Source organism: Gadus chalcogrammus, chromosome 2, assembly GCF_026213295.1.
Source record: "Gadus chalcogrammus isolate NIFS_2021 chromosome 2, NIFS_Gcha_1.0, whole genome shotgun sequence".
NCBI lineage: Eukaryota > Metazoa > Chordata > Actinopteri > Gadiformes > Gadidae > Gadus > Gadus chalcogrammus.
In genome coordinates, this window is record NC_079413.1 from 23,180,479 (window position 1) to 23,205,269 (window position 24,791).

A 24,791-nucleotide genomic window follows, 5' to 3' on the forward strand; every position below is an offset into this window, starting at 1 on the left:
AAACTATAATTTCTAAAAACTCCGGCCAAAGTGGAGATTTCTGAAAACACCGGTTATGTGTTGAATGAAAATGCCAAAATGATGCTTTATTTTGCATGAACATATTTTCATAATGCCTAAAGTTCCATTCCAGTTATTTCAGAGTAAAATTAATACAAGTGAGACAGACTTTACACACACATCTGACTGGGGATAGGATAGGTTAATTCACTTGAGGTGGTAAAAAGGTTATGTTTTTAAACTGTTTATTCTCTTGCCAGAAGGACTATCTAGACTAGGCTATAAATAATTATAAATATTTTGGGATGTCTGGGTTCAGGGTCTGCGTTCAGGGACTAATCGACCAGGTAAACACGCGTCCTGCCGTGCTCCTCCTCAATGTATTGAGCTCCTCCGAGCTCAATACATTCATGATCCAAAATCTGACCGCAGCTGACCTCAGATCTGGTGAACTGGGCTTTTATTTCCTTCACTTCATATGTTTCAACCAATCCTGTTGCTGGAGGCAGAGTTATTTGCAGACAAACTAGACCAGCCCATGAACATTTTAAAATGTAAATACAGACATTTCTGTATAATTAAGGTGTATAACAGCTCCCTCTGCTGGACAACAGTCTCACACCAAACTACATTTTCCGTTTGAACCAACGTAGCTATAGTACATTGATGTGAGACGGGTTGGTGGATTGAACGTGTCGTAGTAGCAGAGAATGGCCTGCGGGGCAGTATGTACATTGTTAAATACATTAATAGGCCTGAATTTAGTAGTAATATGGAGGTTTCATATTTTTACAAAATGGATTATGTGAACATTGCAGAATAATAATCATGTATATTAAATGTATTGCGGGAGTTTAGCTTGACATTAACCAAGTTAAAGGACAATTAAATGAACCGTTACAAACATGTAGAAGTGAATGTGGGATTTTAATATATAAACAAAAACACTTGACATAAGTTTGATACAATTTTGTAAAGGAAAGCAGAGGAAAACATTTTCCCAAATGAATCTTTTCAAAATGTCACCACCATTCCGAAAGCAAGTGAAGAGGTTTTTGTAAAAGCAGTCCTCCCTGACCAGCTCTGTCCCTGACTCTAAACCCTGACACTCAACCCTAACGCTAAACCCTCTGAGGGCAGGAAGACGCGCCTTCCGTGTAAAGGTTCGAACCACAGAGAAGGAAGAAAAGAGGAAGCAGTAGAGAGTAGTGAAGTAGTGAGGTTAGTGACAGACGTGAGGGAAAGGCGTGTGGAAGCACACGGTTACATGTGGGGTCAAGAAGAACACTCCCACTGGAGGTCATTGATCCATCAGCCTCAGACTGCTGAGCTCAGCAGGTCTTCTGGAGGACGAGGCTCAGATGAACTGAGGAGACGGGACCAGCAGGATGTCAGGATCAGGGCGGGTTTAGCTCAGGTGTGTCTACCCCCGACCAAACAGGATCAGGTGAGGTTCAGCTCAGGTGTGTCTGCCCGGACCAAACAAGGACATGGATTAGGTTCAATATTCAAAAGATGCAACATTATCTGAACCAAAGATAAGTCATTAAGGAGCAGGCAGGCTTTAGGGCGCCTTGCTCAAGGACGCATCACTATTCTGAGGACTTGAACCCGGCACCATTGGTTTGAGAGTTGAACCCCCAACCCCCTACCTAGTCCACTATGTCCAGATACTGCACATTTATGAGGAATCCTTGATGGTAGAGTCCTGGTGGTCCTCAGGATTTGCCTTCCAGATGTATGGCTTCTCCATCAGTCCTCCAGATTCCTGGTCTGGTTACAAACGTAATTTGTCTCCAATGTAAGGTAACAAACACAGGAGTAGTTGGGCTCTAATGCAAGGTAACAAACACAGGAGTAGTTTGCTCTAATATCAGGTAACAAACACAGTAGTAGTTTGTCTCTAATGTAAGGTCACAAACACAGGAGTAGTTGGGCTCTAATGGCGCGCAACAAAGTAGCAGCAGTAGTTTGTCTGGTAAACAACCACAATAGTATGCCGTAACTTGTACTGGACAAACTAATCCTGCGTGCAACAAGTCTACTCTGTTTATTTTAAGGACCCAGGACAGCAAACTTACAAGGATCCTGGTTGGTGGAGTGATGTCGTCCTCCAGAGTCTTGGCTCCTCTATCAGCTCTCCTCAGCCCGAGTCGTGGTCTGGAACAAACAGGGCGAGTCTGGCCCTAAAGTCTGGTAACAAACATGTAGTTTGTCTTATTTTTAAGCCCTTTATTTCCAGTTTGTTTGGTTAATACAAACTTACAATCCTTGTTGGTAGAGTGATGTCATCCTCCAGATTCACGGCTCCCCTACCAGCTCGCCTCCGCTCCAGAAACACGTTCTAGTAAGAAAACACAGCGGTAGTTGGTTAACCCCCGTATGAATTAACTCACAGCTTGGCACAGATTTAAAGTCATAAGATGATCAAAACCAGACCTAAACTACCGTGGATTTAAGTGTTTCAGATGAGCTTGGTGATGGTTACCCTCTGGTCCGGTGCTGCAGGCCCCTGGTCTCCAGCCTCAGTCTCCGGTCCATCCTGGCACCACAAGCCTCCGGTCCCCAGACTCTCAGCCTCGCCTTTCAGCTACAGCAGCAGGATTATATCAGCATTTGCCCAACTATAAACTTATTTGACTCATCCGAAACCGAGTTACAATTAATTGAACTATTATTTTATAACTCAAGGCCAGAAAAGACTTGAGACCAGACATGAGCATCCTGTTTTTGGGAATGAAGACAGAGCAGTCCACAAGTTTAAAGAAGTGGTTCAGGCCATGCATTGAAACTGACCTGAGAAGACTCTACTCACACACCAGAGCACTGACCTGTTCTGGAGGACTTCTGACAGGAGGTGGAGGTCTGGCTCTGGGTGAGGAGGTGGAGGTCAGGCTCTGGGTGAGGAGGTGGAGGTCTGGCTCTGGGTGAGGAGGTGGAGGTCTGGCTCTGGGTGAGGAGGCAGACACCTTGGGACAAACTACATGTTACCTTTTTAACCTTGTACAGTTCTAGAGTATCTTCTACTGTAACATGTGGGAATGACGGCCATTATTTTGAGCTTTGATATTATCCAGTTGGTAACACTGCACCAAAGTCGTTGTTTAACGTCATTCCATTGGGTAGGGTTTAACTTCTGTGGCAATTAATGACAGCAGATATTTAGAACGTACAAAAGCTGAAGTAACAAAGAACACTAAGCAGTATCGATATTAAATAAAATATACTCAGCCATATTCAGGTGCTGGGTTCCGTTGAAGAAATGTCAAATTATCTTCCACCTTGAAATGATTTTCAGCCTGCCGATGTCAAAAATGGGCCCGCAAGTAGAACGCTGTTTTGTACGCAGTGAGAGTCCCGCAACGTCGTCGTGGTTAAAAGTACGGCGCAACCATCGGAAATTATCAACATATTGTACGACGTACGCCTCAGTATGTATTTAATATCAAACTTTAGTTGTTTAAGATAGGGGGCAACAATTCCCAATGGAAACCGACTACAACGTTCTATGCTAACCATTATTAATCAAGTGACCGCACTCAGAACCTTCCACGGCGGGAAGCACAAACCGTCCGACTGGAATACGAACATTCCGGCCGGAACCAACCAAAGAAAAAACAGAACCAGCACCTCACCTTGAGCTGAACGGAGGAAGATCCTGAAGTCAAGCGATGGTCTTCATTAAAACACAGCCAACAGACTTACCTTGAGGAGATCTGTTTGTTGCTGTTGGTCATTAATACAATTCAGTGTACCTTTACATTATTATGCACCCAGTGTGTACAAGTTATATCACTCAAAACCATACGAAGAACCAAACTACCATGTACGTCCCACAACAACCTTAAACCTAAAATCCAGGAATCATTCAATACAAAACCGTGTCTACATTTTACAATTATCTAGATTATTCAGGGTACAAACCATACAGAGCAAATCTAAACGTTGAGCTCACAGAGAGCTGACTATAGCCCTGCAACGTCACCCTGACCGCCTCATCACCAACAGCAAATCATGCCAGCCAACACTGCCCATAATAAAAAGAAGCCCAATTCCTGAACTATCCAACCATCTTCATGGCTTAAAGATTTACAGACTTCACATTACATAGTGTTCTAATCACCTTAGTCTGCTCCCTTGTTACTTATAAAACTCTACATCTCCATCACTAGAGTGTTGCATCCTACTCATGGGGGTGTGGTCTTAGTGAGCAGAGGTGCATGCTGGGATACAGTGCTGTCTGAAGTCTTCAGTTCCATAGACGCGCCCCTCAGGAGAAACCAAGTGTTTGAGAATCTGTCGTGACATCAGTTACATGAGCTGGAATATCCTTCAAGATGGCGCCAGGATTCTCAGAGGAGAAAGGCCAAGAGGAAGATGTGTGGGTTCTCCCTCGCAGCCAGTGGAACACAACAACGGTCTTCATCAGAGTACCGTGGAACACTTTGAAACATTCTCCTCTTTACACCTTGAAGCCCTAGTGAAGGTTTCCTTACCGCCTCAACTTCAGCTCGAAGAGCGCACTAGCTGGGGTTCCCGGATTGGTTCTGATTTAAGGGAACCAATCGTTCAGCTAGTCCTGTCCGAAACAATTACAGTTCAGCCTGAGAAGACGTGCAACTGAGAGCAAGACAAGATCCACAGGGCTCTCCATCAATCCAGCCAGGTAGGAAGAGCCGTCTCATTACAGGTCTGAAGGTCATCTTGAACATCCATTGAGGTCCCTTTCCAACGTCAGACTCTCCTTGTGGAATGCCTTTAGGTGTCCATCCTCCATTGATCCTGATTGGTGTAGTCCTAGTTTGAAGTCACTGATCTGAACACGCCGCTTGCATCCTTTTACACTTGAGTTGGACACTCCTTCCTGCCCAGTGTGTTGGATCTCGCTCCGGAGCATCGCTCAAGGCTCTTCATGTCTACTGGAGGCCCTTAAGTAAACGTGTGGCCGACCATCAGGTATGATTTATTTGACCATTCCAATATCCCAAGCCAATCCTACAGACCCCCGTATGAACATTATCACTGTTAAAGCAAGCCGGACACACACATAGGACCCAGGACAGGCACGTAGAACCCCATACCAGGTGTGAGTGAGAGAGACACACACATACACACACACACTCACAGTAGAACCCTAGAGATGCTCAAAAATCTTCCATCTCATGTCAAACCCAAACCCAAACACAACCCCCCCCCCCCCCCCCCCCCCCCCCCCCCCCCCCCCCCCCCCCCCCCCCCCCCCCCCCCCCCCCCCCCCCCCAGCTCTCCTGCCAGGGCACCCAGAACAGAACAACCAATGTCTCCAGAGACGTAAATTATGTACAACATTCTTCAGTGGCGTCCCACATTGGTGATGGATTATGCTTGGCGTCTCCAGAATGTGTCCCAGGTTGATTCAACATCTCTGAAGTCATGTCTTTGAAGTCCAGTGGTTTCCTGATTGAGGGGCCTTCACAGATGCAAACAGTGCAGCTTTAGTGAGCCTGAGGACAGGAAGGAGGTCATCTGTTCAGAAGACGACACAGTGGAGGGGGGTGGCTCTTGAGGAGCAGGATCCATATGGGGATGGCCCCAAATAAGACCTTCTTGGAAATGAAACTGTTCCTGAGGAGTCACGATGCCTGGAGGGGACTGTTGAATGTGTTCCATGGTTCTCTGCGTCAGACTGACGTTGTGTTTTAGTCGTTGAGAGGAGGAGCCCCCTCATCTCCCCCTGGTGTTTCTCCTTCTGAATCCCTGTCTCCATCTTTAAGAACATTCCAGTCCATGTAACTGACGACACGACAGTTTCTCAAACACTCGGTTTCCCCTGAGGGGGCGTGTCTACAGACCTGTAGACTCGAGACAGCTCTGTATCCCAGTATGCACCTCTGCTCACTCAGACCACACCCTCACAGTAGAGCAACACTCATGTGATGAAGATGCAGAGCTCAGGAGAGTAGAATGAAAGAAGACTAAAAATATCAGAACCAAACCCATTACTCCATCTTACAACAATAACTTTGAGCCTGTAACCATTTTAACAAATCATTAAAACCAACATAAACCAAACACCTAAGTAACCCATGAACCAATAAAACATCCTTAACAGGTTAACTCACCAGGAAGTCAAAATACATCAATGTGCCCAAGAGTAATGAGAAATTAATGACTTACAGTTTGCAGTTATGCTTCATGGTTAAGTTGGGATACTCACAGAACTGCAGTTAAATATCCATGATAGACCTTTGAAGGAAGGAACAGTTTACTCATGGTCCAAATTTCAAACGAGAGGTAAACCACCACAATCCCCGATTTCCTTCACAAATTATCAGTGATTTATATTCAACATACAAGTCACGTCTACTCACATCAGGTTCAGATGAGATGCTCCTCTTTACTTCAAAAAGTCTTTAACCTGTGAAACTGGAAGAGATGTTAAATAAGTCACAACAGACCTCCAAACAGTACACAAACAAATGTAGTGTCTGGTTCTCTTTTAAGTGAAACGCACCAGATGCAACCAATTAACTAATTAAGAAAAACACCTGGCAGGTTCGGCACCCTGTGGACGTCTTGGTAACAGTGTGAGGCTATTTCAGCTCTGTGTTTGATCTTAAATGACCTCCCTCATTTTAATTAAAGGGATGAGTCTGATTTGACTGATTTAGATTCAAACTTCAAAACGAAAAAAGTCTTCATTCAATTCACCTTACTGTGTGCGCGAGTGTGTGTGTGTGTGTGTGTGTGAGAAGGAAGCTTTCATCAAAGAGACCAGAGAAACTCACTGGTTAAACTGGAGTCATCGCCTACCACCACACACGTTAACACACACACACACACACACACACACACACACACACACACACACACACACACACACACACACACACACACACACACACACACACACACACACACACACCATACAGACAAACACCATACAGACACACACAATACACCATATAGATTCACGCCATATGCACACACCACAGATACACACATATAGATTCACACACAATATTGATACACACAACATATAGATACAAACCATATGCACACACAAACGACAGATACAAACCATATATATATATACACGCACACACCATAGGTATACACCATATAGATACGCACACACCATAGATACACACCATATAGATACACACCATAAAGATAAACACACCAAATAGACACACACCAAAGATTAACTTAATAGAGATTTTTTCGTTTCGATCTGACTGGGGATGGGATAGGTTAATACACTTGAGGTGGTAAACAGGTTGTTGTTTATTCTCTTGCCAGAAGGACTATTTCTATCTAGACTTGGCTTCTTATAAATGTTTATGAATATTTCTATTTTTATTATATTATTTTTTTCCCAAAGATCATATTCGGGGCTAATTAAATAACATCCAAGGCTTTATCCCCGAATAAAACAGCATAGGGACGCCACTGCCTTAAGCCTTAAACGTATTTATCCACGATAGCAGACACTTTAAATATTAGTTATAATTACATGCAACTTATTTCAAATTTCCAATAGTATACTAGATACATACAAATATATATAAAGGAATATATACGAAAATGAAATGGCTAAAGTTAATGCAAAATTATGATGTAGTCGAGTACAAACAGTCTACTCTCATTGCAGTCTTTGGAAGTTAATTCTGACTGATATACTGTTATCTTCCACAGCATGACATAACACATCTCAGGAAGTGGTGGTGCTCCACTTTGTTGGAGAATCTTCATACTGAAGGGTATAGTTATTCTGAAGCAGATGTGCTATGAATTCCAATATTAACACAACCGTAACAATGACCTCGCTCCCAGAGGTCCACGGTGCAATGTTTTTTTTCACCACTGGGATGCTGACGGCGTTACCCGCCTACATTTTTTATCCTTTGGCGGCCCTCAGTCAAATTTTGGGTTCCTAAATTGGCCCTCAGTCAGCTGTCAAAACTTTGAGTACCCCTGTTGTAGACCAACTTCGGAAAACTGTAGTTCCACCATAGAAACGCTAGAGGTCCGCAATACTCCCCGTCGCGCAATGACGTCGGTTAGGAAAAGTGGAGTCGAATTCATTTTAAACAGCGCTGTCTTTTCCTATGTTTGAAAGGAAGCACATTTTCATCTCTCCTTGACCCGATGACGTTTTCCACAAAGGTTAAGTGAAGGATAGGAGATTTTACTATTCGTAGAGGAATAGGGACACAGCTAAGGACTCTCACCGCGTCCGCCATCTTGTCGTCACGTGACAGCACTTGGACGTTGGATGTCCATGTCCTACAGCCTGCAACGAGACCTGACTCGTGGGGGGGGGGCAATGTTTTGATGCACTTCGCAAAAAATACAGGCCGTCCTGAACGTCGTTCGGTTGTTCACACATCGTCTAAAATAATCGCACAGGTGCGAGTTTATGTGGGGTCTGACTCGGAATACTTTGACGAATTATCCGTACTTCTTCCTAACGTTTCTCGGCATTGTGTTTAGACCCAGCAACCTGGAAAGCTGCGAATTCTGCAACCCCAAGACACGAAATCAACACCAAGACCGCAGCGAACTGGTACCATAACCGTTGAATATTAATAGCGATGATAGTCGGGTATTTCATGCTACAACACTTCTTAACCTGTTCGTGTGGACGTGGTACGTAACGTTACAGATACAAGCAGTGCATTTTGGATCAGGCCCATTAGGCAAAACTTCTTAGGAGACGGGAGGCTGGGTTTATTCTAGACTGAAATGGATACCTAAACCCTGTCGATTCTGCACGAAAACGCATGCATCCAGGTCGTGGATTTCTATATTTTCTATGACCCAACAAATCTACGCTCGTCTGGATGCGGTGGAATCGCTGTTCGAGGAACTTCCATATATGTTTTATCTGGGCCTGTTTTTTGTGAACGTCCTGATCCTCTACTATGCCTTCCTGATGGAGTACATCGTGCTGAACGTCGGCATAGTTTTTCTGCCCGAGGACATGGACCAGGCGCTGGTGGATCTAGGGGTGCTATCCGATCCCGCCTCTGTGCCCTACGACACGGACACAGAACTGGACGTGTTCGATCATGGTTACCTGGAGTGAATTGGGGAGGGCTGGTTATGGGACGGAACACGCCAGAATCAGAGACGGGAACAATGTGATTGAAAAGGTAAACTTCACTAGTGTTTCTCATGACATATTTACACGCATAAGTGCAGTCTATTATGTTGGGAGATGGCTTGGAATTAGGAAATATGAATCACAAAATAGGTTCTTCATCTCTGGCCTGCAACAAGTTCTGTGGTTTGCATAATGTATGTCATTTAATGAGGAAGTTGTTTTAATGATATCATCCTAACAGTCGTTTGCTTTGGTCCATGCAGGTTGTCTCCCCTGGACGCATGGGTTGGGTAAAGAATCACCCACCAGATGACGGACACTGAGTTAAGACTGAGGACTTTGCTGTGTGCTGGCGACCAGCAGTGACCGACCGAAACCACTGCGTATGACCCAACTGCTTACTAACCAGGGAGATTATATAGACTCAACGTGGAGAAGCCCTAGTTTTGTAAACTAAAGCAAATGCGGGGGATTAGCAAAGTTCTATATTCAATATGTTACAGTGTGGCCCAACACAGCAGGCTCCCTCTCTGACCTGGGACCTGTGAGCTGCAGTGGCCAGTTTGGACCTTATTTGATAGCAAGGTACACGCATCAGATGTTACGGGATATGTGAAAGGGAATGGTTTGAAATGTGCCAATGGATACCCAAAACATATGTTTTCATTCATGTTGTCTTGTGTTGTGCTATTTATAGCTTCTGAAGGGGGTTTCTGGAAAATAGAAGTCACAGCAACGGATTTTACATCAGTTTCATAATAATTGTTAAGTGCCAGACAGATTTCAGTGGGGATTTAAGTGGAAAATCTTTTTCTTGAATGTTCAATTTATTGTTTTGGTTTCGTTTAAACAGTGATTTTTAGACGTATTCTACACTAAATCGATTCAATGTGGGTTGTGCCTTCCCACATTGTCCTGTGGTTTTGTGTGGATAAGACGTCGTTGAATCACATTCTTTTGCATGTTTTTGTTAATATATTACAAGTTTGTTTGTTTCATCCTAAGTATCATATGCACTTTGGTCCCGTCCCCTTTATCAAGTCAAGCCAAATCTCTTTATTACTGGGCAATTTGACAGCAATATAATCTGCATCCAGGCAGTTGGGGAATAGACAATGTTACAATTCAGGTTAAACATGGCTTGGAACCCAAAGCCTTAAGCAAACGACGAGTTTATGTAAAAGTCTCAGTCAGTCAACTATCACCAGAAGTTATTTTTTAAATTTTCAAAATAATCCTCTGTTCTTGCCATTTTGCACATGCATGTAACATTTCATCCAGATTTTCATTGTTGTTGGGAATCAAAGTGGAACCAAGCAAGACCCTGTTGTGCAAGCACTAGCCGGTGGTAAGGACTTATTTTCGAGCAATACTCAAAAGAAAACTCAACTGTGATCAAGTTTAGCTGCTCAACAGGGAACCTATAAAGATGAGGCTGCTAGGCGGGCGCCAATCGGGTAGGGCAGCAGTGGTATGGCACATGCAATTCAAGAGGCCGGAAGTCAAAATGACTAGCCCACTTTTAGGAAGGACCATATCTTAGACGATCTAAATATTCTGATGGTTTGACGTGTTTTCACAAAAACCTGCCTTATCATTCAAATTTAAGTCATACCCACATGACTTTATACTTGCTGCCATATCCTGCCTTTACCCTTTTGATGACACTTGCCGGTTTGCTATTGTGAATCACATCGACGTCATGTCACCCTCAGCCCCCTGTACACACTAATGATACTTCTACAGCATAACCACTCATTCACCCCCCATGTCAACAATGATGCATCTGAATATCAATAAAGTTTTATTTTCAAACGTGTACTTCATTCGCAACTGGTTGCAAAGGCTGCACACTTCTGTCTGTCCTCGTTGTTGATATCAATGCATTCCCAGTGGCCATGCTTAATTTAAAGACTGACGGTTACAACACATTCATTACATCGAAGAGCATAGGTGATGTTGTAAAAACTAATTTGAAATCAATTATATTGGCAACCTCATGGGTAAAAAATAATTTATTGCATTTATTCAAGTGTCAAAATACAGCAAAGTACACAACAAATTTCTACAACACTTTATACAAAAAATACATCGTACCACAGTTTTGCCTGCAATTAGACAGTACCGTAAGACAGCTTACGGTACTGTAACAGACAAAACCAATTTAAAAGATTCAACACAGTCAGTGAAACTACCAATGTGCATAGAACTTCATAGCCAGAGCTTCAACATTGGTGATCTATCAAATGTGGTCATCTATAGTTCAACTACAAAAATGGTCAACTGTATGCTGTAGTCTTTGTATGAAGCCAACTACTTTCGCGTTTTTCATAGTTAGATATGGTAACTACAAGTCCTTTAATACGTATTTGAGGTAGTTCAATGTATGTCAAATGAGGATGTATATTTTGACAGGGTCTTCATCCAAAATATTAAGCGATCTTCGAGGTCTGTGCACCAATCTATTCACTTCTAATTATGTTTTGAACATGATCTTGAAAGGTCACCAAGTTCAATCTAAAGCATGTTACAATGCATGCTTCTCATCTGGAGCCGAGATGGTGTCTATCTCTTTTTTTCCCCCCATTCAGATGATCTTATCTTCATTAATTCTACTGCACACTGTTGACAAGCTATCAATACCATATATCCCTGTACCTTAAGCCTTTTCTCTTGGCTGTATATCATTTTATATGTTGGCTGTCACTGCATGTGTTTACACTCGTTGGATTTATCTACAAGTGTCTGCTTGGCTTGCTTCCTATTACTGGTGCAGCTATCTTTTAATAAAACAAGGTCATTATTATCTACCGCTCACAACATGTTCTGCCTGCAGCCTGTCCCTAATCCTTTGCACATCACACTATTACTCTTAGTATTATTCTAATAATTACTGCTGCTATTAAATTGTTCTGACCATTTCTATTTGTTTCAATGATAGTGTGTTTCACAGATATTAAAACTTGTTTGCTGCTGCTGGTTAATATAAAACAAAAAACGAATAAATAGCGAAAGGCGTAGTTAACTAGTGTCTGTTAACTTCTTACCAAAGTAAGATCACTGTGATCTTCTCTGTGGTATTTAAAAGCACTATGTTTACAAGCTCTTTGTACCGTATATAACCGGGCCTTAAGAAATTTCCCTGGCTGTATTTCTCACCATTGCATTTTAGTATTTATATTATCACACTGCAGTGTTGAGACGAGGAAGCAATGTTTGAATTCGAACACTAAAGTCAAACTCAGGTAGGTTTTATAGCAACCGACCTAACACACTCACACATACATGCAGTTCATATACATATTCACATAATGACCTATGCATGGTACCGTGGCCAAAAGCTGCTCAGGGCCACACCCCCACCCTCCTCCTTGACCCGCCTCTCTCCTCCTCATTTGTATTAAAGCTACAGACACCGAAATGGCGCGTTTTGGGAAAGCTCAATGTGCGATTGGCAGTGTCTGTAATTCTGCACAACGGCTGAATTTCGGGAACGCCTTCAAATACTGTGTTAGGGGCCCACTAATTAATTATTATATTAAAGCATCCATAAAGTACCATGCCATTGGACCTTTTCACATTCACACACTAGTGCATTGACCTATTCACTTACAAATAGTACCTGTTTCTATTCACATACAGCCAGTGCATTGACCTATTCACAGTGCAAAACATGCAAATGCTTGAAATGTTCACTTTTGGTTATCTTGTGTTGCAACCCCCAGGCTGACAGCAAACATTAGGTAAATCGAAAGCGGTTCAATGTCTGGTGTGTTCTAATGGCACACAATCCTGCTGTCCTGTTTCTGAAGTCGTTCAAATACCGCAAATGAGATACACGTGTTCCACATCCTGGCAAAACAACAACAGAGGGAGAGAGAAAGCACCTTTCAATGTTGTGTTCCTGTTTATTTTAATGCCGCTCTCAATTGTATTATCATGGCGGCTTTAAAAAAAACAAAAAAAACAGGATATAAACTTTGGGCATTCGATCCTTCAGGTTTTGATAAGGGCATGCAAATGTAACGGCCACGCCAGGTGATTGATCAAAGGTAGGGTGGGCAATTTTTGAGAAGCAAGCCGAAGCAAACAAGAATATTAAAATGAGCCAACATAGGGAGGCGCAGTAAACGGGAAACAGACATTCCCACAGCGCACTTCCCTCACCAATAGCTGACAGGCAGCTCTGCGTCTCTTAACAAATTACACTCAAACAAAAGCTCTTAAATAATTGCTTCCTGTCGTCTTCAAAGACAAATGACTTCATTGGTGGGGAGAGAAACAACTCGGATTGTACGCCATCGTTCTACACATTAATCGGTTCATTCTCACCTCAGGCTTTTCACGGAGGGACACTTCTTCAGGACGGCTCCAAGGCTCTGGGCCCCGACGTCCGTCAGGTTGTTGTACTTCACACTAGAAACATTTAATTTTAATTATAACCAATGGTTTTATTGAATACATCTGCAAGAACAGAGTTGCAGACGAGGCAGAGTTGCCGACTAGAACCAAAACTAGACGTTTTGGTTCTTTTAAATACTGGAGAGGGGCTTTTAACGCGTGTGCACAAAGATTAAGCTCACACCCAAGCCTCTTGTGTGCTTCTAAATCTAAAGGTAAACTAACAACATCACAACACTTGCTTGCCTATTACTTCTACCTAAAGTGATTTAAAGTCAAATTCTGGGTGTGGTTGAAATCCTTAAAAATTATACTTTAAGGCAAAGTCTCTACAGGACATAGTAAATGGCTTATGTAAATCCACATCCTGGCTCTCATCTGGTATGCCAGGATCTTTGATTATTCTTATGTGGCCCACCTCTAGAAGCTCTCTAGAAACCCACAGACTTCTGATTACAAAACAGTGAATAATTACAGACACTGTATCCATCATTGCGTCTTCTGGCTGCTGTGAGGTGCACTGGCGAGCTCACAGGCACGGCTGTATACCCAAATAAGGCTTTTTTCTACATTTGCATATGTCCATGTGACATCAGAAGGTGGGGTGCTGGCACTCCCAGCGTGTGACGCAGCATTGAACAGAGCTACTGCGGGCGAGGAGTCGCGCTGCCAAAATACTAAACCAAGGCTTTGGAGTGTGGCAAATATAAAAACACTTACATGGTCCCTGGTGAGATTCCAAAATAAATGAGCCACAGGAATAACACCATTTTAAGGGGAATGTGTTTGTCTGAGAGTGCACAGACATACTCTGCGTGCCATAAAGGGTAACATTGTCAATGCAGCAAAATAATTCACAAGAAGTCCAATGAAAGCTGATCCTTACTCTAGGTCAGTCAGGGACACCATCAGAGGCAGGACTGTGGCCAGCCAGTGGGCACCAACGTCGGAGATGATGTTACTGTACAGACTGAGAGAAAAACACAAAGCAACACACAGACGGCAGAACATCACAAGACATCAGATATCAGATGACAGATCATGTGTGTGTGCGCGCACACGTGTGCGCGCGCACGCGCGTGCGTGCGTGCGTGCGTGCGTGCGTGCGTGCGTGCGTGCGTGCGCGCGTGCGTGCGTGCGTGCGTGCGTGCGTGCGTGCGTGCGTGCGTGCGTGTGTGTCTACCTGAGACAACGCAGTGACGCTGGGTTCATCAGGACCAGAGACAGCTCATACATCCCTGGGTCTCCAATACCATTCTGGGATAGACTAAAACAACAAACACATGGTCTCAGTTCGGTCAAGGTCACAGTTCATTCCACCTGTACCGATCACCACTCACAGTCCGATTCGCTCGATTCCGAGTGCACATGCTTTAACATTAGGCTGCAAGATACGGACGCAACGACATGGTGGCGAGACCGCCGGCTTGACATAATAAATATCAAGGAACATCCACCGGCCGCCATTTTTGTTTGGGCCAACAACAACAACAAAAATACCGGCAAAAAGACGTGGGGACACAAACACACAATGATTGACCAACTCAATGTTGGACATTCAAACATGGATGTGAAATCGTGTAGTGTACGCCAAGCATCACAAAACCGATCTTCCACAGAGTTATCCTTGTAGAACAAGTGTACTCTTAGATATAATTACAAGTGCTCATCACTGACGCCAGAGTGACCGCTGGGGACGTGTGGCCAGGTCGAGGGACGTACTTTAGGATCTCAAGGTGGGAGAGGGAAACCAGGACCCCAGCCAGTGCCTCAGCGCCTTCATCTCCTACCTCACTTTTTTCCAGACTGCCGGTGAGCGGCCGCAAAAGATAAAGCACACAAAGAAACACAAACACACAAAGCATCCTCTTACACAAGCGCAAAGAAACACACATCAATGCACCGCAATGCCGCAAGTTACAAAGGGGAATGTATGCGTTGACACTTTTACTGACTCAAGATGGCGTAGGTTGTTGAGGCCGGGCAGGAGTGACCACAGCTTAGGCAGAGCCAGGGTGCAATCCTCTGGACCGAGCCTTTAGGGGGGAGGAGTGCCTTCATCATCAGCATCATTACTAGCACCATCATTTGATTCATTGCACTGACAACCTCTGCATCCCAAGCATGGCTTCATTGATTGCACAGCCTTCTTACTCAAACTCCAGCTTGTGTAGTTCCTTCACTGCCGGAACCCCGGACGCCAGGAGCGAATCCGATTGGCTGGAGCTAAAGGAGAGCACAGCCTTCACTTCATAAGCACAGAAATGATCACTTCATGTGTCGGAGAATAGTAGAACTCAGAAGCCCTTCCACCAAATCAAAGCTTGGACGGCTTGATTCATTAACTAAGATTGAGATCAGTAAAGACCATTTGAGATATTTTTTTATAGAACTCGAAGTAGACAGGGATGGGTAGGTGAGAGTGTTTGAGCCCTGCTCCAATACCTCTGAGAACTAAAAATAAAAGTGTGTAATTAAGCAGTTTAGATCATTGTGGCACATTACCTGTCAGTCAGCCTCCTGTGCATGCTGACCAGCCGTGCTAGGTCATCAACGTGACACACCTGGGTCGCCTTTGTGTTCAGCTTGAATTTGGACATGGCTCCTTTAAGTTTAAGCTCCTCCTTTTCTTCCAGCTCCTCCCACATGGAGATGACGTCCGCGGTGCATGCCCTGAACATCGGGCAAGAAGGGCAGTAGCAGTTTTTTTTACTAACGCTCGTTTCCGTTCATTTAGGCCCCGTTCACACGAAGCCGAAACGGGCAAAACCGTTCCGGTTTCGATCTATCCGGTTTCGGAGTATCTCCGTAAAGACGGAGTCAAGCGAAACCGGGTAGATCTGTAGAAACGCTGTAGTACACATGCCAGGCCCATGAGGGGCGCTGCTTCTGCTACAGAAATCCAGAAGAAAAATAAATGAGAAGAGGCGAGCATGAGCATAAAGGCTGCCCCCCGAACCACTAACAACACAAACAAACAGTCAGTCAACAGTCTCAATAAATAATGGCTTAGCAACCCAACAAGGGACATGGTCTGCTGCAGAACGATTACAAGCCTGTAGTCGGCCATCATCTTTGTTGTTGTGTGTTCTGAGGCTCCGCGGGCTTAACAGTCATTGGCTAGAGGGTCGAGGGTTTGGGCCGATGACGTCATGGTTTACGGTTTCAGTCGGTTTCAGGTGTCCACACGAATCCAAAACGAAACCGGGTAGATTTGAAACCACCTCCGAGGGTGGTTTCAGAAGTTTACGGTTTCGGTCAGCGGCTTCGCCGGCTTCGTGTGGACGGAAGGCCGAACCGTACAAGACCTTTGCGGTTTCGCCATGAAATTGGCTTCGTGTGGACGGGGCCTTCGATTCCTTAACTCTGAGGGTGTATGGCCTTAATGTTGGAAGGGTTTTCAAAGTTAGCAAAAGAGACTCACAAGCTGATAAAAGAGAGCTGCACCCCTCACATAATCAGAACATCCTTAATGACTCAGTGAAGGGTTAGATGTCTCATTTAACGACGCAACGGCACTGTTTGCCAGAACGAGAGGGTCAGACGTTTTCTGGCAACTACCCCTAACCCTAACCTTGACCCCTTACTGCCAGCTGAAACAGTATACATACCTGTACGACGCGATGTTGCTGAGCCCCAGTAGCGACAGAATCCCAGACGTCCGTATCCCAGTGTCCTCAAGTCCCAGGCAGATCCCCGCCCCTCCCGTCCCACCTCCAACAAGTTCCAGAACCTTCCCCACCACATGCACATCGGACGGCCACATCCTCACTCCCCGGAAGCTCATTTCCTTTGGGAGGACCCCGGCGAGCAGCGTGCCCCAGTGGGTGTCTGCGCGGCTGATGCCGGTCTCGTAGATGCAGTGGCACACCTCCAACAGGTGGGCGGCGCCATGGTCAGCCTGGCCCAGGTGCCCCTTGAGGTGCTTGACGAGGACGGACTGCTTGGAGGGGGACTCCCGGGAGACGCCGGCGCGCAGGAAGAGAGTCCCGATGGCGAACCTCTGCACAAGGTCCAGTTCCTCCTTGTGGGTCCGTCGCCGACCCCTCCCCAGGCCGACCTGCATGGGGAAGGTCTTCAGGAGTCCAGACGTCTTCCTAAGGTGACAGGAAAACAGAGGGAGAGAGAGAGAGAGAGAGGGAGAGGGGGAGAGGGAGAGGGAGAGGGAGAGGGAGAGGGAGAGGGAGAGAGAGAGAGAGAGAGAGAGGGATCTTACCCTTATCCAAATAATGCAAATGTGCCACAAACCACTTAAATAAAGGGATGAACATCTGACATTGAGAATTTACTTTTAATTTTGTTATTAAGGGTTATCAAGGTTTGTATTAAGCATCAGAAAAATATTATTCAAAACAGCGAGAGTGGGGATTCAGGCCATACCCATAGAACTATGAGTCCTTTCAAGTCTATAAGCTGACTTTAACATATACAATAATTCAGGACAAGATATTTGATAAGTGTGGATTAGATACATCCCTGTGTGATATGTTGATTATTTCACGTGTTTAGATTCTGTTGTCCATCACTTTGACGTCTTTGTGGAGCAATATCAATGGATTAACTTAAACAACCTACAAACAAATCTCCTTTATCGTTGGAGCTCTTAATTTCCAATTTACCTTGTGGATGATATGTGAAGACCTGCCAGGAAGCTCTGGAGGAAAGGGTTCGACCATGACAGAACGTGGCTACCCTCACTCACATCCTCAAAAACCTCATCGCTCTTCGTCCTTCGTCTGGGGTTTTTCCTTTCTTCGCTCCCCCTTCTTCCTCCTTCCCCTCCTGCATGGCCCTCTGCATCTGCACTCTCCATCTGCCCTGCCTGCCCTCCTCCCTCCCCCTGTCGTGAGCCTCCCTTCGGCTTCCCCCCTAGATGGAGGGCGTGGAAGAGTTCAGCCTTCAGGCCGACCTCCCTCGCTGTAGCCGCGGAGCCTCCTCCTGGAGGAAGGACGAGGTCATTCTGTCGGACCCCTTCCCACGCCAAGCGGCTCAGTTCAGCCAACAGCCCTTCCTCGTCTCTCCCGCCGTTCGATTTTATCTTCTTTCGCTCCTTCTCTTTCACTTTGTCGCCTGTAGTCCTGGCCTCTCGGTTGCAGGAGCGGGTAAGCCTCTTTTGTCTGACTTTCTTAACCTTTGACGTGTTTGAGACTCCCGCTTCCCCGCGGTACGGTGCTCTCGAGCTTGACCCGCGAGGGCGCCGGCGACGGATCGTGGCTACTCCTGTCCTCAAACTGCCGCGCCAACTTTAGTCTCAAGGCTCGATGGCAAAGTCCGCTGAGAGTGTCGGGAAGGGTCTCGCGATGGTCGCAATGTTCCAGCACAAAACACACCAGACGAAAGAGGGCCGGGTTCCAGCAAAGGCTGGACATATATGGACTGCCCTGTAGCCGGGTCAGGGCGTTGCTGTGGCTGGTCGGTTCGCTGAAGTACCGGGACAGAGCTCCGTCGGCCTCTGTAGGGCTGAATCCGCCGAGCTCAAAGAGACTGTCAGCCCAGCGCCTGAGATTGCCGGTGGCTCCCCGTGGCCGAGCCGCGATCATCAGGGTGCAGCCGGGCAGCAGAGCCCTCTGGAGCAGGGCAGAGTATAACTCCCTCACGGTGAAGGCCTGTTTCCTGGTGTCCTTCTGGAGGTCGGCCACGAGGCTCTTGTCGAGAGGCTGCAGCAGAGATTCCAGGTGCCAAGCCTCTTGGAAGCCGTCGAAAACAACGAGGACGCGTTGGGGGGCCGCGGCGACCCGACTGAAGACCTGATGGGGGTCCAGGCATAGGGGTCTCCCCGGGAAGAGACCCCCCAGCAGCATGGTCGGCAGACTGAAGGCGGGCTTGGTCAGAGCGAGGCCTTTACCGTCCAACACGAAGAAGAAGTCAAACTGGGGGAAGGAGCCAGTGGACCAGTCGAGGCCCAGGCTCTGGATCAGGGCCGTCTTCCCTGTCCCGGCGTGGCCAAGGACCAGTACCGAGCGGTTGGGTTTGGATCCAGCTGAGCTCCCAAAGATCTGAGGAACGGACAGAGGAAAAGAGGCACATGTTGATCGGCATGATTACGTACGTTCCCAACCTAACTGGCGCACACTGACCGGCCCCTGGCCAGTCAGTGTGCGGAGCTGAAACATTGGAGACAATTGAGAACGCAATAGAAACCTTTCACAGTTCTGACCAACACTATCTCTAAAAGCCACCTATACCTTCCTTATCCCAACATAGCAACTGATAAAAATGTCAAATTATAAACCTTCAAAATGTTACATTTTAAAAAGCGATAGTGTTGAGGTGCCAAAGAGATAGTTTTTTAAAAGCTTAAATTTGATAAATGCCACATTTCGGTCTCAACATGTGATCCTCCAGGACTTCACCTGACTCCGCCGGAGGGAGGCCTTCTGCCTGGCCGTGTCCCCCATGTGGGCCAGCAGCTCCTCCAGGCACGCGCCGCCCTTCTTCCTCGAGTGCAGGACGTCCCTCAGGACCAGGAGCGTGTCCACGTAATGGGAGCGCAGGCTGAGACCCCCCTCCAGCTGCAGGCAGGTTTTCTCCATCTGAGCTTTTGCCTTGACGATGTAATCCTCAACGCGTTCTAGGAGAATAAGACAGAGGTTATAACATTCGCTTCACAGGCACACTGTGATTTCATTTGTTGCCAAGCCAATAATATTGTATCCTCAATCTCTACTACCATTACTGTAATAAATCAATAATAGCTGATTATAATAATTTATACTTTTTAGAACACAACTACAGGTTGGAACGAAACCCTTTGAAACGTTGCTCCCATCTTTATTCCAAAGAGGAGATGAGGCTGGATGTTGGGCCCACCAGTGGGGGGGAACTGGGGGGCCGGGCCTGCCCCAGCATCGCCTGAGATGGACCCTTGTGGAGCGGACACCAGGAGGAGGGGAGCCACCGCATCGCGCGCTATACACAGAGGGACACCCGTGTTAGGAGCACGCCTTCACGCTGTCGTCCACAGAGGCAAAGGAGAGCAGCCTCTGTGGATGCTGCTGTTGCGTGTCGGCGCCGTACGTCGGCGGCGGAACCAGGCCTGACGTGGATTGTAGATCACATTTCAAACGGCTGTGACTTTGCCGTACTGTAGTATACTTGTTTAGGTTCCCTGTTATCAGCGGACAAAGATAATGTAGTGGTGTGCCGCAAAGCATCAGATCTACGACGTCTTTCGTTTGTGCTCCAGATTGACGTCATCAAAATCCATGTGTGGTATTCAATACCGTCACGCGTCTGTACTCACCGGGGGAAGGAGTCGGGACAGGGGGTGGTGACGTAGTCGGCACTGAGGAGGGAAATACATGTTGAAGAAAGAAAACAATGTGGCCTCATGCATACCTTTACCTTTTTGATTAGTATGAAAAGGACAGGTTTCAACAACCTTAAAACATACGAGAGTACAGCATGACACATGAAACCTATCTGATGCGCTGAATCAACTTTGTAATCAAACAAAGATTGTTTTCTTTGCAGTTATAATTAGTTATAAGCAGGACACCGCTAATAAATGAAAGTCCTGAAAGGTATATTGGTTCCGCACCGCAGACTTCAAGACCAGGCCAAGACAATATTGCGGTAATTTAGCTCCATCAGGATCCATTTAACATATTAGTATTCATATATCCTGCAGAGTGCTCACACAGAGTCACATTATACACAACTCCTCACAAAGCACCAAAGCACTCACCCAAAATGTATGTTGTTGTGCTCGCGGCCGAACCGGACAGTGCAAGGGCAATCAGGGAATGCTGAGAAATGGTGACAGTGGGACACTGACATCCACCTGCGTGACCCAGGGTGATGAACTGAAGAGGCATCTGGAGGGGTGGACGGAGCGGCAGGCTACTTGAGGGAGGAGTGGGGGTAGTCGATGCACTCTCTGGATCGGACGCCGAAACCACTGCATCTCCGCCGGCGAGACCTGCTAGGAAGGTGGGCTCCGTTCCTTTAACACAATGCGCTTCCTCTGCGGTAACGCCACTGCTGAGCAAAGTAACGGGAAGGAAACGAAAGTGAAAGAGATGCTTACTGTTGGCGTCTGGGGTTTCTTGGACTTCTGTGGAGACAGAGTTGCTCTTGGCCAACTCAAAGAGGGAATCTTGGTCTAGGGTGAAAGAAGAAGTTACTTGTGAGTAATGTGTTTCGGCTCTCTGTGTGTGTGTGTGTGTGTGTGTGTGTGTGTGTGTGTGTGTGTGGTTGTGTGTGTGTGTGTGTGTGTGTGTGTGTGTGTGTGTGTGTGTGTGTGTGTGTGTGTGTGTGTGTGTGTGTGTGTGTGTGTGTGTGTGTGTGCGCGCGCGCGCGCGTCTGGGTCATTTCCACTCACCTGTGAATGTAGCCAGGAATTCTTCCATTTCTTCAACATCTTAGTAGGAGGAGAGGAAGAACATGAGGAAGGCAAGTGTTGTAATATCAAAACAGTTGTTGTAGTAAAGTCTCTGCTTTCTGGTTGCCTTACACTACGTTTATCATCATTCACTCTTCAACTAGGTTCTGCGGTATGAGGATTTAGGACTGCATATCCGCAGACCCCATTATTTTTTATAGATTGAAATACTACTTTCTGTCAAATAACTTTTAGGTATAAGGTACCTGTGGTTTTTCCACCCTAATACTACTGAAACTGCCTCCTCTTTTGCTGGAACATCCTACTCCTGTTGGTAATATCTAGCACTTTTCGATTATATCATTCAAATGCTGAAGAGACGATAGAAAATGAAGTTCGATTTTTAATTTACCCCAGTCAACTGAAATGAATGTACGGAACAAAATTGTAAAAAAAAAATGAAATGTTTTAATCATCACGGAAGTGAGGGCTACGGTAAGATTAAAGCCGACACCATTTCGTGCAGAGTTCTTGACCGCTGACACAATAAAAACACAGAGCAGAACTTGAGGTTAGCTGCCAACCATTGTGGACGATGGGGATGTTCCCTTTTGTTTGTTGCTGGGTTTACCTGGAAGCTCTTCGATGTCAGAGGGCTGGTTCGGTTCTCCTCCATGCTCCCCATCCCCTGGTGGGAGAGAGGGAACGCCTTTCATTCAGAATGAGGGGCTTCACTTTCAAACCATAAGCAAAGTTACCTCAGACCTTCTTAGGCTCAGAGTTAAAGACCTCTAGGGCATGTTGGAGGGTCAATACTCTTCTATCCCTCTGATTGAGCTGTATTTACACATTTGCAAAGCCCTCAATGTCTCAACAGGCTTCCTTGGCCACATGTAACGACATGAACGCTGAGGCCTGAAATAAGTATGACTTCATTCAGAGGGTTCAGTCTCATTCTTTACACGCTACATCGGATATCAGAGGAAACCAACCGGAAGCTGCAAATGAGGAAGTCTAAACCCATAACCCACTGTGAACACCCACTAATCATTTGGATGATGAGGCTGCAGGTAATGCTCAAACGCTCAAGACAACACACACGTGTACTTAAATAGCCAATTCAATGCCAGCTTCAACTTCAACTTGACCACAAATGCAGCTTGGAGTAGCCTTTGCACCAGCAGACTACTGATACAGAAGGTCAAAAATTAAAGGAAACTCAAGATTTAGCAGGCATTTAGCCGATGCTTTTACCCAAAGTGACTTACATCGGTTGATACTTGATACACACATTGACACACCGACGGCAGAGTCAACCATGCAAGGCGACAGCCAGCTCGTCAGGAGCAGTTAGGGTTAAGTGTCTTGCTCAGGGACGCATCAACACTCAGCTAGGAGGAGCCGGGGATCGAACTAGCAACCTTTCGGTTACAAGATTTCAAGATAGTCAAAACATTATGCATTAAATGCTTGCTGTACAGTTTCGTTTGCCACCTCTGTCGAATACATTTCCTTCTCTAACTTCCTCCAACAGCAGTCGTTGAGAAGGTGCATTGTGTTGTGACATTATTTTCCACTAATATATTGCAATATTTTTCACATCTATTGATTTTGGCGGTTTTATGTTACTATTTGAGCAATTGTATTCTTAGTTTGTTAGGTGTGTGGGCTCATCACACTTTCTGTGTTGGTATTATTTTAAGACCTCATTAAAAATATTTATATAGGTAGACCTATGCAAAAGCACATGTGTGGGAGATTATTCTCGTTGTATTTTGTAAATCGCATAAAAATATAAAACATGAAACTAAAACTTATAGATACTTTCATAATCAATTCACATACGAGTAGGCTATATGAAATGTCTCAATAAATAATTCATTTACAGTGACGCAGACTGGACAATGACTGTTCGCGCCAAGGGAAGAACCCGAGCGCTACTGGCCACTAGCGTTTGCAACGTTTATGTGTATGTAATGTGTAAGTTTATCACCTGCCGGGCAGTCCTGCATGGCTGCGCTATATGATCGATCCTGTATGTTGTCATCCGGCCGAGGCGCTCCCCTCTATGCTGTCCTCAAACGGCTTCTGCGGAGGAGCGAGGCAGCGCACTGAGACACAAACACCGGGCTACTTTCGGTTTCCTTTCAGACAAAGGGCACGGTTATAGATATTTGGAAAGAAATGTCAACTTATAAACTATTGAAATATCGCGTATACAAAAAGGGACATCATGTCAATGGGTTCGAACTGTATTTGCAGCTCACGAAAAAGTCATACTGATAGTTGTTACTTACTTCATATTGGTTGAGAAGAGTATGTGGGTGAACGGTGCGCATAGCCGTATATGGCTGTTGGGCTGGTAAGTACCTAACTACCGTTCCATTGTCTCATAAGAACACCGGGCCCCCTCCAGGGATACAAACCGCCAAACCGCACCACTCCTGCCATTTTTTATGCCAGATAGGTGAACCTGCACACAACATACCCCTTGACCCTGGACGCTACCCCTTCTAGGCGACATGATTATAAAAAATCGGGTCATACTCTTAAAATAATCAAACACGTGAATCCTGGCCTGGTCCTTCAAAGTGTGTTAAAATAGTTCAATGCACACTATTAAGGTTGCTGCTATCATTTTTGTCTGTATACGGCTGAGTGTATGTTTAAGTTGGACAGATAATATTTAATTTTGAATTGCAAGTTATCGTAAAAATATAATGTATGTAAACTATAAACCCGGAATTCCTGGAAGGCACCGCATTCACTGAAAACGAAACTCAATGGTCAGAAAATAATAAAAAGATTACTAGACGCGGTAATTACCAGGGGGATAAAACATAGCTACCAAAAGTAAAAGTCTCTTGATGATCCAATTAGACCTACTGTATATGTGCCTCAAGCTGAGTAATTTCAATGGGTAGGCTTAGTACTAATTGTCAAAAGGTATAGGTATTTTATTCCGCTAAAAAAATGAAG

General features: G+C 45.5%; 2 protein-coding genes across 2 annotated transcripts; one reads left to right on the forward strand and one right to left on the reverse strand.

Annotated features, from left to right (window-relative positions):
* Positions 1–8,129: 8,129 nt before the first annotated feature.
* On the forward strand, positions 8,130–11,405 carry dexi (Dexi homolog (mouse)). The gene is made up of 2 exons (XM_056605539.1): positions 8,130–9,137; positions 9,352–11,405. The coding sequence occupies exon 1, from the start codon at positions 8,798–8,800 to the stop codon at positions 9,068–9,070; it is 273 nt and encodes a 90-aa protein (XP_056461514.1). The 5' UTR covers positions 8,130–8,797; the 3' UTR covers positions 9,071–9,137; positions 9,352–11,405.
* Positions 11,406–12,852: 1,447 nt separating this feature from the next.
* On the reverse strand, positions 12,853–24,715 carry ciita (class II, major histocompatibility complex, transactivator). Its single transcript, XM_056605619.1, is given in 20 exon segments — positions 12,853–12,940; positions 13,421–13,504; positions 14,376–14,459; positions 14,673–14,756; positions 15,212–15,295; positions 15,445–15,525; positions 15,644–15,715; positions 15,995–16,162; positions 17,101–17,586; positions 18,109–18,624; positions 18,626–19,485; positions 19,843–20,060; positions 20,300–20,398; positions 20,733–20,774; positions 21,177–21,413; positions 21,519–21,593; positions 21,813–21,851; positions 22,444–22,500; positions 23,806–23,956; positions 24,110–24,715. Coding segments are annotated over 19 exon segments (3,381 nt in total). The 5' UTR covers positions 23,825–23,956; positions 24,110–24,715; the 3' UTR covers positions 12,853–12,864.
* Positions 24,716–24,791: the final 76 nt, after the last annotated feature.